The 17,790-nt window shown below is 52.7% G+C and overlaps 1 protein-coding gene across 2 annotated transcripts in view; it reads left to right on the forward strand.

Annotated features, from left to right (window-relative positions):
* Nucleotides 1–17,790, forward strand: part of BACE2 (beta-secretase 2) — a 76,900-nt gene that overhangs the window by 22,970 nt on the left and 36,140 nt on the right. For both annotated transcript variants that reach the window (XM_008145782.3, XM_054713556.1), the window contains exons 2-3: nt 9,506–9,594; nt 17,315–17,531. In XM_008145782.3, the coding sequence (XP_008144004.2) occupies nt 9,506–9,594; nt 17,315–17,531 (306 nt within the window). The remainder of the gene's footprint in view (nt 1–9,505; nt 9,595–17,314; nt 17,532–17,790) is intronic.

A 17,790-nucleotide genomic window follows, 5' to 3' on the forward strand; every position in this document is an offset into this window, starting at 1 on the left:
TTTTCCCATTAGAAATCATGTAAATTGAATGAATCCGTTCCAGACCTCCGAGAGAAAAAAAAAAACATGAAAATATTCACAGCACAATTTCCGGAGATGTCAACAACACAAGGATTAGCGGTAAACGGACCCACACCTGTGCATTCTCTCCTTTGTCTGTCCCCTGAGAGACACTGACTGGTCATGCAGGTATGGGCGTGACTGGTTACCGGCTGAGAAGCAAGGTGTTGGAGCTGGGAGGCATTCGAGGCCTGAGGTTTGACTGGAATGGCAACTTGAAAATCGAGCCCGCTGCTGCAAGTGTGTACGCGTTCCCTTCCTTGTTTCTTTCTTTTTTAAACATGGACTGGACGCTAACACTATTGAATGTTGGGAAATAAGATGAAGTTAACCCCACGCGTTTAAGTGGAAGTTCGGACCTAAAACCTTTCCTGTTGCCAGGCCCAACTCAAGCCAAAGGGACCGCAGAAATAGCCTGCGGTTAAGGCGTTGCACCTTGGAGGAGAGTCTGTTTCCACTCCTTTGGGAAATGCGCAGAAAGAGCTGATTTTTTTAGCTGAAATGCCGTTTTCTAAAATCCCTGAAAAGGTGGCAAGGGTTTGGGGGGTGTTTTTAGTTGTCTCTTTGGGGAAGAAAAGACCAGCTTGCCCTCTGTTAATAGAGGTCTCCCTGCGTGTCCCCTTCCCCCTGTAATCACCAGAATATGGGGACGAACCCGCTTTAGTCCCTTTGGCTGGCGCTTTCTGAGGAGCGGCTTTCCGTGAACGTGGGAAAAGAATCCTTGCGTTTCCTGGCGTCAGTGAGTGAGGCCCAGCCTGGGGACTCTCGCTCGTGACTATTTAAACATCCGCCTTCATTCCTCCATCCATGGGGAGGCATCCTGCCAGCAGGTACACCGTGTAACCCCAGAGGCTGAGGGAGACGCCCGCGGCCCAGGCAGGGATGCCCAGGCGCCCCCGACCTGCTCCAGGGAGAGGGTGCCCCCTGCTCATCTCTGCTTCCCAGCCCTGTCCCGAGTTCGCCTACAGGGAGGGGAGGACCGGCCGAGACGGGAGCAGCCAGCCGCCTGTCCTGGAGGATCCTCTTGCCAGCAAACACGCACTTCCCCGCTTCCCGCTCTGACTTCCAGAGGCTTGGCCCACGCGAGGCTGCTCACGGCAGCTCCCCTCTGAGCCCCTGCTTGGCTGCTCCGTCCAAGAGGCAGAGCGCCAGGCACCGGGTGTTGGGACCCCCGAGGATAACTCCCCCACCTGCAGCCACCGAGGCAGGCCAGACGCCTCCTCACGAGCTGCTCCGTGAGCTCCGAGTGGTGCATCGGTGCCCGGTTCTGGCCCTGGTTCTGCCGGTCTCTGGCCCAGGGGCCGCCCTGGATGCGTGTTCACACCCCTGGGACTTGTGTGTGGGTGTCTTTTCCGAGTCTCAACAGCCCGAAGGGACAGCTGGAGCCTTGGAATGTTAAGTGAGGAAGCCGGGGGTCAGGTCTCACATGTCAGGATGAGACCGGGACCTGGACGCCCGGACAGCTTCATGGAGGCGGTGGGTTCAAGGGCGGTTTTCTCTTCCTTCCCCGGAATGCTGCGATGATGTCGCTCCGCTACTGTTCAAACACGTCCTCAAAGCCCAGGACGCGCTGGGATGGGAAGACGCAGACTCACCAGAATCCCGGGCGGGCATTGGACCCTGAGAAAGCCGGGCCGGAGAGCTCAAACTAAGTCTCTTGGGACAGGATGCCTCTGTGGCGTCCGGGCTCCATTCATTCATCCATCCATTCACTCATTCAGCAGCTTTCCCTGAGCACTTACTGTGTGCCCAGCGCTGTGCTCAGAGCCCACAGCACGGAGCCACTGGGTGACCCAAGGCGCAGCGAGGGAGAGGGGAAGGTGGGCAGCCGCAGGGAGGTTCCAGAGGTAGAAGGGACAGGACATGCAGATCCATGGAGGTGGAGGCTGTTGAGGGAAAGGGAATGGAGGAGCTTGGGCAGCCAGGCGAGAGGGTGGCCGCTGACCAGGCTGGGGAGAAAAGGCAGGCAAGGTGAACAGAATGGGCGATTCTGGGATTAGAGCTTCCTGTCGAGGGCGGGCACTGCCCACCACGGGTCATTTCCGCTGTTTCAGCACATGGTCACGTCCGTCGCGGCCTCACCTGCTGCAGGACCAGCCGCTGTGCCCAGGAAGGACCGCTGGACACACCCGCCAGGTGTGCATCACTCTTATGCCGTGTGAGGACACTGAGGCTCAGAGAGGGTGTGCAACGTCCCTGAGGTCCCACAGCCAACAGAGGCGAAGCCCGGCCTCAGGTCCGGGTGTGGCAGACCCTAAGCTGGCCTGTTCCATGCTGATCTGCTTCGGAGACAGTGCAGGGTGCCTCCTGGGGCCACAGGTGGGAAATGGACTTAAAGCAGCACCCAGGTAGGAACGGGCCGTCTCCGCCAGCTATGGGTGCGTGATAACATCTCCCCACCTTACCCTCTCTCCGCTTCCTACCAGGGAGGGGTGCTTTGGAAAGTTTCAGAACCCGGGGAGCACCCCTCCCTCCAGTCACCGCCCCACCACCCCGGGAACAGGTTTCGGCAACAGAGGCGGTGGCAGCTCCCGTGTCCAGAAGGATTCTGATCTGGGCATGACTCTGAGGCTCTTCCAACGGGGACCCCACACCAACCCTCCCACACCCCAGATCCTGCTCTCCCAACCTCAACCTCCGCAGCCCGCCTTACCCGGCCAAGCGCCAAGCATTCCTTGGAAAGCTGGGACCACGCCTGGAAGCAGGCAGCTGGGCCTGGCCCTCCGCTCCCCACCATGCACTTGGCAGCTGTGGTTGGCCAAGGAGCCGAGGAGTCCGCAGGACTCTGGACAGGTGTTTTTCTAGTCGGGCCCCAAGTGCAATGGCAGAAGCACAGGCATGTAGGTGCGCACACACGTGCAGAGCCTGAGTACGCGGTCCAACCCAGCTCTTCCCAGCGAAGTTCCTCAACATCTGGTTGTGTTAAGTGGAGCCCTTTTGGAAATGGTTCCCCCCCCGGCCCCCGCCACCTTCTTTATAGAAACAACCTTCATTTCAATTTAGATTGTGGAGAAATGGCGCGTGGCAATTATTTTTGCTTTCTTTTAACAAGATGTGCGGAAGTAAATGGGACTCGTTTCTAGAGCTGAAGCGCTGAAAGGACCTGATGAACGAGATGGGCGCCGACAATGCCGTGGAGTCACGGTGGGCAAACGGCCCGCGTGGCTGGGCCGGAAAGGACGCTGCGTGGGGGCGCTGGCAGCAGACGCCGGCAGATGGGCGGCTAATGTAATTAGGAACCGTTGTGTTAAATGAGCCATCATTTAAATTATCTGCTAATTTTCCTATTAACCTGCTGAAAAAGAGACAGTGATATCCGAGAAGTCTCAGGGTGCTTATCGCTAACTGGATCCATAACCAGCTCTTCCCTTGAATGCAGCATTTTACCCATTGCGGCAATTAGCACGTGGCTTTCTGCGTGGTTATTGCCCCATGCATCACCAGGAGGGGGGAAGGGGCCGTGGGAGGCATGCAGCCCGCGTGCAGGTGGCAGCCGGTGGCAGGCGTGCGGTGTGGTAGCTGGTTCCTAGCCCCTGGGTGATCTTAGCCTCCCGACCACTCTGGTGTTGCTTTGTTGAGGGTCTGAGTTACAGGATATTTGGTCTTTGGGGTCATAAGGCGAGGTGTGCATGGCTCGTCCGTTCCTCATCTCTCTCTGCCCTTGAGGCAGGCGTGGAGGAGAGAGCTGAGGCAGAAAGGAGGAGCCGTGGGCACCTGGGCCCGTCCTGCTGGGGGACTTCGGGGAAGCGGCGTGGGCACACTCAAAGCTGTCCACCAGAGGAGCGAGGACATGGAGGTCCTGGTCCTTCAGCTGCTGTGTGTTTGGGGGTGAGAGCTGTTCCCCGGAATGTTCACTCCGTGACCCTCACTTCGACCGGCCCTGGACGCTGGAGGGGCTTGCTCCCGCAGCCAGAGCAGGCTGCCAGGGCACGCGGTGGGCACCTTCAGTCACCTCCCCTGTCTTCTCGTTGGCTATCCTTGGAAAATTAAGAGCTTTATGTATAGAGCAGCGGGGACATTAGTTAGGGTAGTCCATCCTAGCCAATTCTAGAAAATGTAAATAACATGTTGGCACACATGGAGTAGGAATTTGGCCTGGTGAACCCTCTCCGGCTTCTTCCGGCTTCTTGGCAGGCTTGGCCTCTTCATCTGCCTCTCCTCCACCCCCACTGGGAGCTCCCACCTCTTCTCATCTTAGGGACGGGGATTAGTGGGTCCCTCTTGTCTTCGCTCTGGGGATCGTCAGAAAGAGAAAAAGAGAAAGGACTTTGTCCTCAAGCAATGCAGGAGCTCACTGAGAGAAAACAAAGGCAAATTGGAGGAATTTAAAGGCAATAAATGTCATCACAAAAGGTGACAAAATGCATCGAAACAAAATCTATATATATAAAAGGCTAATATGCAAAGTGTCCCCTTGGGAGTTCCACCAGGAGACCGGGAGTTTGATCACTCGCTATGATGTGCTCTGACCACCAGGGGGTGGTGTGGAACGTGGCGGGCTACCAGCAGTGGCAGCGGGGTGCTGAGGGAGCGAGGGAAGGAGGAGGCAGGGGGCTGGGGGACTCGTGGTGGTGACGCACCAGCCACCAGTGGCAAGGGAAGGAGGAGGCGGGGAGGTAGGAAACCTGATCAGCCCTGATTGCTGGCCAGGCCAAGGACCCTACCTGTGCACAAATTTTGTGCACCAGGCCTCTAGTGAGGAAAACAAAGCCCTACAAAATACTTCATTTTAAAAACGAGTGAGCTTTGTCCAGGCAGAGCAAGGCAGGCGTGGTGATAACATCCAGACTGTCCCCAACACTGTTCCTAAAGGACTCTTCCTGAGGATCTGTTGGATTCCAGTCCCTCTGGAGCCAGTCCCTGGCCAGAGTTCCTTGGGGTGTCGTGGAGTTTGCCTCAATGGCCACCAATGACCGATCTCAGTCTTCCCCCCATCCTGCTGAAACTGGGCTTATAATCAACACTAGCATTTACCGCTCACTGGCTGAGAGCCTGCAGTTAACTCATGTGACTGTGTTTACTCCTCACAAGCACCCCGTGAGAGGGTCGATCACCCCTCTCCTCAATGAGGGAGCAGACACGGGCAGGAGAAGAACCTGCCCGGACACCTGCTCTGAGTGGTGGAGTGGCCCTTGACCCAGGCAGGCCCTGTGGCCCGTCACTGCTCAGCTGAGTGAAGAGCCACATGAGCATGAAGGCAGCACTCTCAACATGGAAGAAAAAACCGACCGTGTTCTAAACGTGTCCAGTTCCCACCCACCTGTAACATGGATGTAATGGTGGCTCTTGTTTCATGATTGTAAAATCTTATTGTGCAGTTTTGGTAGGACTGAGAATACTGTCGAAGGAGAAAGTCTTTGTTGGGGGTGGGTAATAGAATTTTCACAGATCTTATCTCCTGTCTTGGGAATAGATGGTTTAAGATCTTTTGCCCTCTCAATATTTTGTGTGTGATTGGTAGGTGTGCCATGCAGATTTGTGCCGTAAATGTACAAGCACATTCCTTTTTCCCAGAGTATGTATTTCTGCTACTTAGTCTCCACTCAGTAAAAGGCTGTCTTATCCCTTAGTCTCCTTCATTCATTCAACTCTTTATTGAGCACCTACTAAGCCCTGGGCACTGTCCAAGGTGCTGGAGAGGAAGTGATGAGCTGTGCCGGGGCCCACTCTCACGGAGGGGGGCGTATCTGGAGAAGACGGTGGGACTGCAGTGTGAAACAATGCAGCAGGGTCTGGGGACTGAGAATCCTTAGGAACGACATGGAAGGTGTTCCCAAGAGCGTGGTTAGATGAGGAAGACATATGCCACAGCGGCTGAGGAGGGGGTGGCGGGGAAACCGGGAAGAGGGGGTTTTCAAAGCTTCCAGGGGGGGCTGGTCAGTAGTGGCCGGTGGTGCTTGAAGGCTGGAGGAGGTGGAGATGGGGTTAGTGCGCAGAGGTCAGTGTGACCTTGGCTGGCACCGGACAGTGAGGCAGAAGCCCCGTCTCAGCAGGTTGTGGGGGGATAGAGAACTGAGACAGGAGAGACCCACTGATGCCCGGCTGGGAAGGGGAGGAGAGGCAGGAGCTGGAGGCAGTGTGTTTGGGGTTTCGCTGAGGTTTTGAGAAGTGGACCCACAATTTGCCGTCAGCTCCTGCCCTTAGTTCTGAGCATTTCTGGGTCCTGCCAGTGGGATCACAGGCAGGTTTTAGGGAAAGGCCGGGGGCACCTCATTCCTCTCTGCCGGGTTCCTACCTGCAGGGGCCAGGACACGTCTCCCCATCTCTGCTGCTTCCCCTTTTCAAGTTTCATCTCCAAGCCCTTTCCCTGGTCACTCAACACACAACAAATACTGCATCTCTGCGTTCCTCCTTGCGGGGCGTGGAGAAATCTTCCGCAGGCGCTTCTCAGGCATACTGGTAGTTGTGCTTCGAAAGCACAAAACATTCCGCGAATCTGAGGCCGCGTGTATTCTCGGTGTCCCTTCTGGGGCTGACTGGTGTGTTCGGGGTGAGATTGTCATGTGTGTGACATTGAACCTGAGGAGGCAGGAAATGGTTTGGGGAATTCCCGGGATAACGGAAGCAGCAGGCGACGTTGCTGGCCTGTGGAGTGGGGTGTGGTGTCCAGACGAAACCTGCACCCCGAGCCTCAGCGTTCCAACCCTTTACAGTGGATGGCGCACAATTATAGGGCAAGTGGCACTCTTTTTTTCTCTTCCTTTTCAGTTGACACTACTTGCCCTGGCCCTGGGGAGAAATCCACCTGAGAAATGTCCGTTCCCAGCGTCATCGAGCAGGAGCAGGGGTTGGCGGGTTTACTGCTCAGAAGCATTACTAGAAGCAACCTCCCCCCTAACCGCCCCCCCCCCATGCCCCCGCATGTTTACTGCTCCCTGGATGTCCATCCCTCGCCTGATAGGGTGGCTGCCTCAATTATCGGGGTGATCTGTCTCCTCGAATCACACTGTAGGAACGGCCGAGGCCGTGACCAACATTGCCGAGCCGTGGCTCTGGATTTTTTTGAAAGCCGGCTTCTGCTGAGCTGCCGGGAAGGCTGGACAGAATGCCCGGGCAGCTCGAGTCGCCCGTGTGACGTAACGCAGCCTGTGTTTGGGGAGCTTTCTCCGTGTCTGTGGCCCCTGCCTCTGTGAGGCGGGGACAGTGTGCAGCGAGGCAGGATCGTGAGGACGGGGGTGGTGTGTGAAGGACGTGGTTCTGACATGATGCAGAGGCTGTGGGTGGAATTCCACACCCAGGAAAGAAGGGCGCGATGTCTGCCAAGACAGTCCCCGTCACTGGGGCCATTGTGCCAAGGACAATAGTCTTGTGTCCACTTTGGCCACGCCCGTGCGCAGGCGCTGGGGGCGGGGATGTGGAATGCCAGCCTGGGAACCAGAGTCCTGCCGGGCTGTCGCTGCGTGGCTGCCAGCAGGACTCAGGGAACTGTTGGAGAAACGGCTCGCTTTCCTCACCGACCACCGGCTCGGAGAGGAGGGATGTTGGTTCCGGAATCCATATTTTGTTATCTGGGTCTTCTAATGACCGAGAAGGAGAAATCCTCACTGCACTCCCTTCTCTGAAAGGCCTGAAGTTCCCCGGTTGGCCTCACGAAGGGATTCTGGTTTCATTCCCCTCCTCCCCCACCTCTCTGCTGCTTCCACCCGGGCAACTTGAAAAGCTCACCTGGCCTCCAGGAAACATGTAAACCCAGGCCTTGGAGACAGCGATGCAGACTCGGGGCCCTGGGAGCTACATATATAGGGTGTCCCCCCAAAACGGGTACACACACATGGAATCATTATAAAGGTGTTGTAGAAGACTGAAGAAACCCAAGCGACGCTTAGAGAAATGGAGTCACACAGCTTTATCACGCCGGCGGTCTCCGAGGAGTCGCCTCCAGAGTCTGAGCCAACCAGTATGGTGGAAGCCCTTCTTTTATCCCCTTTGGTTTCTTTGTCCCCCAAATATGGATGGGGCCTTCCGGACCTTTCGTGGGCTTTGCAAAAAGCCCTGTGGGTTGGGATGGGGGCCTTGAGAGAGGGCCTGGCCTGGCGCCAGTGCTGATAACCCCCTCGGGGGTTGTGTGTTGTTCCTGGTTTATGGCCTCTGTAAAAATGTGAGCATTTAGGCAACAGGTCTTGCAAGACAAGATTGTGGAGAAAGGGGCAGTGACTTAATTATAGGTCATCAGGGATGTACATTAGGTTACTGGCAAAGATCCAGATTTTGGGGGGACCCCCCCCATCCCCCGCGCCCAAACATCAGGGTTACATTGGAATTAGCCTTTCAGTCTTCTCAAAGCCAGTGTTAACTAAAATGCATTTCACCCTCAGAACTGAGCTATCAGCTGTTAAAGTGAGCATACATTTGGGGGGACACTCTGCATTAGCTCACGTGGCTCGGACCGGGTGTGCGCTGTTGGGACAGTGGCCTTGGTGCTGGGCGAGTTTCATTCCGATGGCGGATCAGGTCGGGCCCTTGCTGTTCGCTCACGGATCACCTGTGATATTGTGATGTGTAAGAAGAAACATATACTTGGTCTTCATCCCAGTTCCGGGCAGAGCTCCTGAAACCCTTGCAAGGTCCCAAGTGACTAGAGTGATAAAGGTGCCTTTTGTTATTCCTAACAAGCCCTTTTAGCCACACCCAGGTACCTTCCGGAGCCTTTGGAAAGCCCCGGAGGATGGAGAACTACGTGGGATTAGAGGATTGGAACTTTCAGCCTCACCTCCCTGGGGGAGAGAGGGGTTGGACGCTGAGTCAGTCACCAATGGCCAAAGATTTTGTCAATTATGCCCAGTGTTGAGGCCTCCCTCAAAATTCTAAATGACATAGGAAGTGATCGGAATTGCAGAACAGGAGGGATTGACTGGGAAGGGGCATACAGGGACCTTTTGGAAAGAGTAGAAATGTCTGTATCTTGGTTTGCGGGGGACACCATGTCTGAACGCATCAGTGGAAAATCGAAGGTCTTGCATTTGTATTATACGTAAATTAAACCTCATTAAAACAAAAAATGAGACCTGTGACCAGAGTTCCCAGGTGCTAGCAGCGGGAATGAGGGAGGCCCTGTTGGATCAGGATTCCCAAGTGAGATGGGAAAGGCGGGAGTTGGTGAGCCCAGCCCGGTGGGTGACAGACCTGGCCAACAGCCCGGGGTGAGAAGGGTCTGCCTTGTTCATGCCAGTGGCTTGGGAAGGACAGCCCCGCTATTTCACGGAATCTGTTCTCTGTAAGGCTTGCTGTGGATCAGACGCAAAACCGTTTCCCCTCCCTGCTGCAAGTTTCTTCGTGGGCTGTGTTCACATGTCAGTTTTATAGCAGCTTTCTAAAAATTGTCTAATCGATACCAGTCTTTCCAAGTAATAAATGATTAGTAGTTAATTTTTAGGAGAATCATTCAAGAGTATGGTCTCTTTCAAGTAACCTGATGGCCTCTCTCTCTTCCCTGTAAAAACCAAAGCTGCAGATTCTCGTTGACACCGGGAGCAGCAACTTCGCCGTGGCCGGCGCCCCGCATCCTTACATAGACTCCTACTTCGACACCCAGAGGTGAGTGATGGGTCTGGCCAGGCTTGGGGGTCCCACACCAGTACTTCAAAGTACCCTGGAGTAAAACAGCCAAAAGTCTGTTTCATCTTAAGGAAGATATATGTAAGTCCTAGTATATAGTTGTGTGTATGTGTATATGTTTGTGAGAGTGTGTGTGTGTGTGTGTGTGTGTGTGTGTGTGTGTGTGGGTGTGTGTAGTGTATGTGTGTAGTGTATGTATGAATGCATCTGTGTTCATTCCAGGGGAATCCATAGGACATTCCAATCGTCACTGTACACGCTCATGATTCACTTTAGAAAGGTGCAAGTCAGCATCTTTGTAGTTACACCCGAGTGCAGAGCGCTCATGGTCCTGGGTGTTTGCTGTGGCCTCTCTGGTCCTAACGTGGAGGTGAACTGGCCGGGAGAGGCCCCGGAGGTGAGCGGGAGACTGCGCGGGGCCTGGGCTGCTGGGAACCTTGCCTTTGTGTTGCCCCGTAGTTTTTACGGAGTTCCTTTGTGGTGCCCTGAAAGCAAGGCAGAGGTGTCGTATGTAACCTCCCTACAGACGCAGTTCTGATTGCCCTGGTGTTACACTGGGGAGAGAAGGGGGTCATTTATAGCGAAGGAATCAGGACCTCAATACGTAAACACTCCGGGTCGACAGCAGTTGGAGACGCATGCTGCAGGGGAGGCTGTGAGCTCCCCGCGGGCACCCGGTGCCCAGAGCAGGCTGGTAGGAAGCTGGCTGAGATAGACCCGGGCTCCAGAGCAGCCTGGGGAGATGGCGGGATTTTCCTCGTCTGCGCAGTCTTGGTGATGCCCCCCAGAAACTGCGTTGTGCATTCGTCCCATGGGCACTTCTGTCATTCAAACCTCAGCTGGATTTACTTGCTTGCAAGTATTAGTGAGATTTTCCTTTCCGTTTTTTTAAATCCTCACCCGAGGGTATTTTTCCATTGAGAGAGTGGAAGAGAGAAGGAAAGAGAGAGAAATATTGATGTGAGAGAAACACATCTATTGGTTGCCTCCTGCAGAAGCCCCGACCAGGACTCGGGCCAGGAAGTAGCCTGCAACCGAGGTCCATGCACTTGACGGGAATCGAACCCAGGACCCTTCAGTCCATAGGCCGACCCAACACTCTGTCCACTGCGCTAAACTGGCGAGGGCCTGAGATTTTCTTAGTACCTTAGGACCTTACTCACATTTTGGCCTCTGTCCCTGAGCCCACCTTTCCTGTAAAGAGAACATTCTTCAACAAGGCCACGGCTTCCTCTTAGCTGAGCCAGACCAAGGCGGCTCATCGCTGACCTGCAGGCACGTCTTGTCGCCAGCGGCCCCACGCTGAGCTTCACCTTGCCTTCCTCCCTCTCCTGCCCTCCGTCTCCCAGGCTTTCATAGACTTATAGGAGCACAGATTAATTATTGTGAAGCTACGGACGATGAACGTAACTCGGCCTCTGTGTGAAGGACGTGTGATGCATTTGTCGGACGCTTTCAGGGGACGATGGCATTGGCCTGAGGCACGTTTTCCCCCGCTGCACTCGGTGGAGGCCAGGAGAAGGTTCTCGCTGCCTTCCCCAGCTCTTCGAGAGGCTTCTGTTCCGAGTGCAGCGCCTGCGCCGTGATGCCTCTGCTTGCTTGGCCCTCTGATCTCCCTCGGTTATAATGAGGCTCGGCTGGGTTTGTCGGCCTCCGATTCAAGTCCCCCAGACACTGGGTATTGAGGTTTCGTACTTCCTGAAGCATTTCCCCAGTAATTGGGGACTGGGCTTGGGGCTCTTTGACAAGGTCTCTTTGATTTATGAGATGAGCCGTCAGGCTGCCGTGAGTCATTGGTGTGGCTCGTTCCCATCAGACGCCGGCTGCCCAGGGCGGCGAGTGTCCCGAGAACTACTCTGCAGCAAAGGGAAGGCGGTGTGCTTTTCAAGATGTGCTTCTTTTCTAGCCAATCAAACAGCCTCCAGCCAGTTGGCTTGATGAGAGATTCAATAGACTCATCATTTCTGACCTACTAATCTATTCAGGAAATTAAGTATATTTCTATTAGCATTTCCTTTCCTCCCACACTCCACCTGGGGTGGAGCCCGCAGATCAGCGTGGCACGGGAGCAATTTCTTTCCTCGACAGGGGCCTGTCGGTGGAGTTAGAATATGCGAGAAGTACCTGGTGACCTGAAGGAGGCTGAGCTGGACCCCCCAAACCAAATGCCTCCTCTGTCCATGTGACAGTGACAGACATTTTTGCCTGATTCTTTTTTTCCCCAAAAAATATGCTTTTATTGATTTTAGAGAAAGGGGAAGAGAGAGAGAGAGAGAGGAGAGAGAGAGAGAGACAGACAGACAGACAGACAGACATCAATGATCAGAGAGAATCCTCAATCAGCTGCCTCCTGTATGCCCCCTACTGAGGATCGAGTCTGCAACCTATGCATGTGCCCTGACTGGGAATTGAACCGGTGACCTCTCGGTTCATGGGTGGATGCTCAACCCCTGAGCCACCCATTATCTAAAAGTGCCTGACTTTTTAGATAATGTATTGAGCCTGCCCCGTTGTTTGGGTGTCCAGGGGGGACTGGCCCTATTGGAGCCACCTCGCATGTGCCATTGTTGAGAATGTTGATGAACCACCAGGTCAGGCCGGCTAACCGAGAGCCCTTGGGCCGTCTGCGGCCCACTGTTCCGGTCACTTCCAGGACCGTGGAAGAGTCAGGGGGATCCTCCCAGGGTCAGGCCAGCCACCCCGAAGGTAAGTGTGAAATGTGCAGAGACGCCCCAGGAAGGAGTGGGCAGAGTCCTGTAGGACCCTCCGGGGTGGCATGACTCAGGAGAGCCCTGGAGTTCTGCCCTCCTCCTTCTCTCCCATGTCTCCTGAAACAGTCCTGGTTTCTTTTGCAATAGTAACACGTGCTGGGCTCTCTCCTCCTCAGTCCCATTGATTTCACTTTCCAATCCCAAGTCCCCTGAGCACCCTCAGCAGAGGAGATCGTCTCCTGAATTTGGTTCAAAGCGATTGGATTGCGGTGTGTGGACTTTTTCCTGGCTCCCCGAATCCTTGATTGATTGCTGTTTCTGGGCACGCCGAGGGATGCTACCGAGGAGAAGCCGATCTGGGCTCCCTCTCAATTTGGCTAATTAATGTGCAGAGCCGTTGAGAGCCAAGGCTTTTCAGCGCCAAGAGGTAGGACGTTAGACCGTGAAGAGGGAGGAACGCACCTGTTTTTTAATTTAGTGCTGGAAACCGCGCGCTGATAACCCGCAGAGCTGCTTACGGTTCGTCTCCGGGCCTTTGGTTGGGCTTGCGGGTCCCAGGGGATATGGTTGAGGAGTGCTTTCTCCCTTTGGAGCTGTGCTTTCCACAAGGGCAGCCATTAGCCACGCGTGGCTCGTTAATTAATGTTAAGTAATTGGTCAGCGTTCAGTCCCACCATCATCACTTTTTAAGTGCTCCGTAGCCCCCCACGGCTGCCGAATGGGACGGCATCCACAGAGACTATTTCTCACAGCAAGATCTCTTGGGCAGTGCTGGTCTGAAACATAACTGTACCTTTTTTAAAAATGTATATATTTTTTATTGATTTCAGAGACGAAGGGAGAGGGAGAGAGTGATAGAAACATCAATGATGAGGGAGAATCATTGATTGGCTGCTTCCTGCACACCCTCCACTGGGGGTCGGGCCTGTACCCCAGGCACGTGCCCTTGACCGGAATAGAACCTGAGACCCTTCAATCTGCAGGTCAGTGCTCTATCCACTGAGCCAAACCAGCTATCGACAACTGTACCGTCTATAAACCTGAAAGGCTCCTCCATTTTCCTGGCCACCTTAACCAAGCCTTCCCCACACACTCTCCTTCCAGTGGGGGTGGCTGGACCTTAGAATGAGACAGTTTGGGATACTCAGTAAGAGTAGCTCTACAGAAGATTTTCTAGGGGGAAAAAAAGCTTACATTTTGTAATAATTCATACATTGAGTAAAGGTAGAAAGTGATTAGATAATTATAATAGCAGCAGCTATTTTCGTTGTATACCTGCTATGTTCCAGGGTTTTGTCCCAAATGCTTTACATATTCACTCTTTAATCCTCAAAATTAACCCCATGAGGTATGGTGCTATATTCTCCCCATTTTGAGTTGAGGAAACTGAGGCATGGAGAGGTTAAAACTTGACCTAGGGTCACACAGCTGATAAGTGGCTGCACTGGTATTTGAACCCAAGCAGTGTAGCTCCAAAGGCCTCTTATCTCTCTGCAAATGACGACAAACTATCCCGATGGTTCCCCCCACGAGGGGACTGGTAGCCTGGTGGGAAAACTGTAGAAGACATACTCAGTAGATGTTCGGGCTCTTGGCGCTACCGTGAGCAGATTCTAATGTTTTCTGTAGCCTGGACGCAGTGAAAATAAAACCATTTCTCAAAAGGAAGTGATGGTGCTTTCCCACTGTTTGGGGGAGATAGCTGATCTTCCAGATCAGGAGCTGGCAAAACTAGGGCCCACAGTCTACATGGGACCTCCTGTCTGCTTTGTAAATAAAGTTTTATTGGAACACAGCCAGGCACATTGGCTCATGTGTTGTCAGAGGCTGCTTGCTCATTAACCCTGCGGAGCTGAGTAGCTGAAACAGAGGTCATGTGACCCACAAGAGCTTAAACATTTATTTTTCTGGCCCTTTACAGAAAGGGGGTGCCGACCCTGTGCTAGATCACATCCTCCGAGCATTTCAAAATAATTAGCATCTTCTGTTAGCAACTGTGTATTTTTTAACTTGAGGGATGACCCCAGATTGTCAAAAGGGACTGAATAATTCACTGTTTTTATTCTGTTCAGTGTAAATGAATGCAGCCCCGGCTGTCTGCCAAGCACACCTGAATTTCTGTTGGCACTAGAGATTGGCACTTCACCAATCCTCAGGCGCCCACCTTTCCCTGACCAGACTCTACACATTCCCTAAGTCATTTCTGGAGAGTCTCAGCGCCCCCCACTCTCGAGTTTCCTCTGTACCCGCCCTTGTCAGGACTGTGCACTTCATGCTGCTCTCACTTTAAGGATGTGAGCTAACAGACTAAATATTAAAGTTATACATTCTTCATATTCTAGATTCCATTACAAAGTTAGAACGAATTAAGTCTTTCCAAAATTTGTCTGCCTTGACATTTTTAAAATAACTTTTCCCCATAATTATAAAAGATATATATATCCCCTAATGATAAAAGTTGTAAATACTTTTCCCCTAATTATAAAAAGTTATATATATATATGGAAGTTATAGTCTTGGCCAGTGTGGCTCAGTGAATTGGAACTTTGTCCCATATACTGAAAGGTTGCAGGTTTGATGCCTACTCAGAGCACATACCTAGGTTGCCGGTTTGATCCCTGGTCGAGGCATGTATGGAAGACAGCTTATCAATGTTTCTCTCTCTCCCCCTTTCCCTCTCCCTCTCCCTCCCTCCCTTTCACTCTCTCTAAAATCAATAAGCATACCCTCACGTGAAGATTTCTTTAAGCTATATATTCCCCTAATTATAAAAGTTATGTGTTCTCTTGCCCGGCTGGGGTGGTCAGTGGTTGAGTGTCAACCCATGAACCAGGAGGTCACCTGGGACTGATTCCTGGTCAGGGCACATGCCCCGGTTGTGGGCTCGATCCCCAGTAGGGTGCATGCAGGAGGCAGCTGATTGATGATTCTCCCTCATCCTTGAGGTTTCTATCTCATTCTCCTTTCCTCTCTCTGAAATCAATAAAAAACACATTTTAAAAAGTTACATGTTCTCCTACATATAAAAGTTACACGTGTAAAGGGCCTAACCACAAGAACAAGCATTTCCCCCACAAAACCCCACCGTGCTGAGGTGAGTCACTGTTGATACCTTCATGTAATTGTCTTGAAGAAGATTCTCCCACATATATACATTTTTTTGCCTTAATTTTTTTGGTCATTGAAAATTTCTCAATGTAAAGACTGTTTTTTAGTGCTGTGTAATATTCCATCATGTGGATGTACGATAATTTACTAAACAGTTCCTTTATGTGGGCCTTTGGGTGGTTTCCAGTTGTTTGCTGTTCTCAATAAAACATAGTGAGTGTCTTTGTACATAAACCTCTGTCTGCTTCCCGGGTGTTCCCTTAGGGTCAGACTCTCAGAAGTGCAATTTACTGACTCAAAGACCATTATTCTAAAACCTCTCTGATGTACCAGAAAAAAAGAAGGTCTTGTCATCTCTGACTAACTTTGCTTCCCGACTCCAAAGAGGAGTGCACTAATTCATGTAATTCCAACACAAAGGCGTGTTAACGTTAATGGTTAGAGACTTGATATTAGGACAGAGGGGGGAATGAAAACTGGAGGCCAACAAGAACACTCTAGAGCAAGCATGTCAAACTCACGGACCAGGGGCGCGTGCGGCCCACAACGAATATTTTTGCCGCCCAGCCAATACAACGGTATGGAAGAAACGTTTTAATACAAATTTTGTAACTTAACTTTTACAATATCCTGTTATACATAATTATTAATAACGAACTACAATGTTCGCTAATGACTGATTCCTATCATCGTGTTGCGTTCATTTCCCTCACGCGCCTTACGCGCAGGCGCACCATGTCTCTCCACTAATACCAGCAGCGAGTATTTTAGCAGCCGATGCCACGTCATTAGTCTTGGACTGACTGGTTTGGTGTGCGCAACAGGAAATATTTCGCTTTCGGAGAACAAGAAAAATAGGTTTATTTGCGTTACGCTTATTAACTTGTGCCGTTATTCAGTGTCTGGTAAGTCAATGTTCAAGAAAAAATACTAATTATTATTAAAATGTTCTATTATTTTATGTTAACGATGACTCATTTGTTTCAGCCCTTTGTGTTCAGCATGTCTCTATCGAAGTAAACCTGCGTTTCTATGAAAACGGAAGCTTTTGTTTTTTTGCGGCCCCCATAAACCTAAACCTTGTTTGTTTGGCCCGGGTTAGCCTTGAGTTTGACATGCTTGCTGTAGCTCTATTCCCTGGATGGCTCTCGTCACTGGTGTTTTCTGTGTTCAGTTGCCTCTTGTCTGTCTCTGTGTCATTTGTCCTGCCCATGATCTTGTCTTGTTCTGTTACTGTGTCTGAGTAACCTACGCTTAGGGCTCTATGCATATGGGGTGGGAGGTGGTGTCCAGTGATTTGTGTCAAGCATGCCATTGCTTTATCCCCCTCATTCTGCTGTGAGTATAATCAACTTTGGGGCACTAAGGGGGAGCCCTGAAGGAACCTGGGGCATCAGGGGTAGTGTGGGGCCTGAGGGGGAAGGCCTGTGGCGTTGGCGGGAACGGCTTCGTCTTTACTCATTACACTGGTCGTGTGAACCTGAGCCCTCGGCTGCTGCTGGCACCAGCTGGTGGCGCTGCTCGCCCCTCCCTGTGTCACCAAGCCCAGTGCAGGGTCCCCACCTCGCCAGACGGCCAGGCAGGTGCCCACACTCAGTTGTGCCTTCACAGGCCGACACAGTCAAGTGAAGCAGCGGACCTGTGGGCCTTTACGGGGGCACGAGAGCTGTATGCAGAGGGACCACGTGTTAACCCAGTATTTCCTGCCACACGCTGCCACCCACACGGTAGTGGCGATCCGTGTGGTGGGAGATGTGACCGTGTCCGATGCGCACTGGTGGGAACTGCTTGCAGCTGACTGGGTTTGGGACAGCTGTCTGCCACCGCGGCCGGCCGCCCTGTGGGACACGGACACCCAGGCCCTGCTCTTCTCCCTCCAGGTCCAGCACTTACCGTCCCAAGGGCTTTGATGTCACCGTGAAGTACACGCAAGGCAGCTGGACGGGCTCCGTGGGGGAGGACCTGGTCACCATCACAAAGGGCTTCAACACTTCCTTCCTCGTCAACGTCGCCACCATCTTCGCGTCGGAGAGTTTCTTCCTGCCTGGGATTCAGTGGAACGGGATCCTTGGGCTCGCCTACGCGGCCCTGGCCAAGGTGAGAACCCTCAGGGGCCAAAGGGAATGGAGCGATGGGAGCAGGTTCCGCAAACCCCTCGTCCGAGGGGCCGGTGAACGGGTCCAGGCCGTCGGAGATCATCAGACAGAATCACAGGGCCGAACAGACCGCTGGTCACACAGTTTATGAAATGTCTAAGCCAGGGGTCCTCAAACTTTTTAAACAGGGGCCAGTTCACTGTCCCTCAGACCGTAGGAGGGCCGGACTATAGTTTTAAAAAAACTATGAACAAATTCCT

The sequence above is a fragment of the Eptesicus fuscus genome, chromosome 3 (genome assembly GCF_027574615.1).
Source record: "Eptesicus fuscus isolate TK198812 chromosome 3, DD_ASM_mEF_20220401, whole genome shotgun sequence".
NCBI classification, from domain to species: Eukaryota; Metazoa; Chordata; class Mammalia; order Chiroptera; family Vespertilionidae; genus Eptesicus; species Eptesicus fuscus.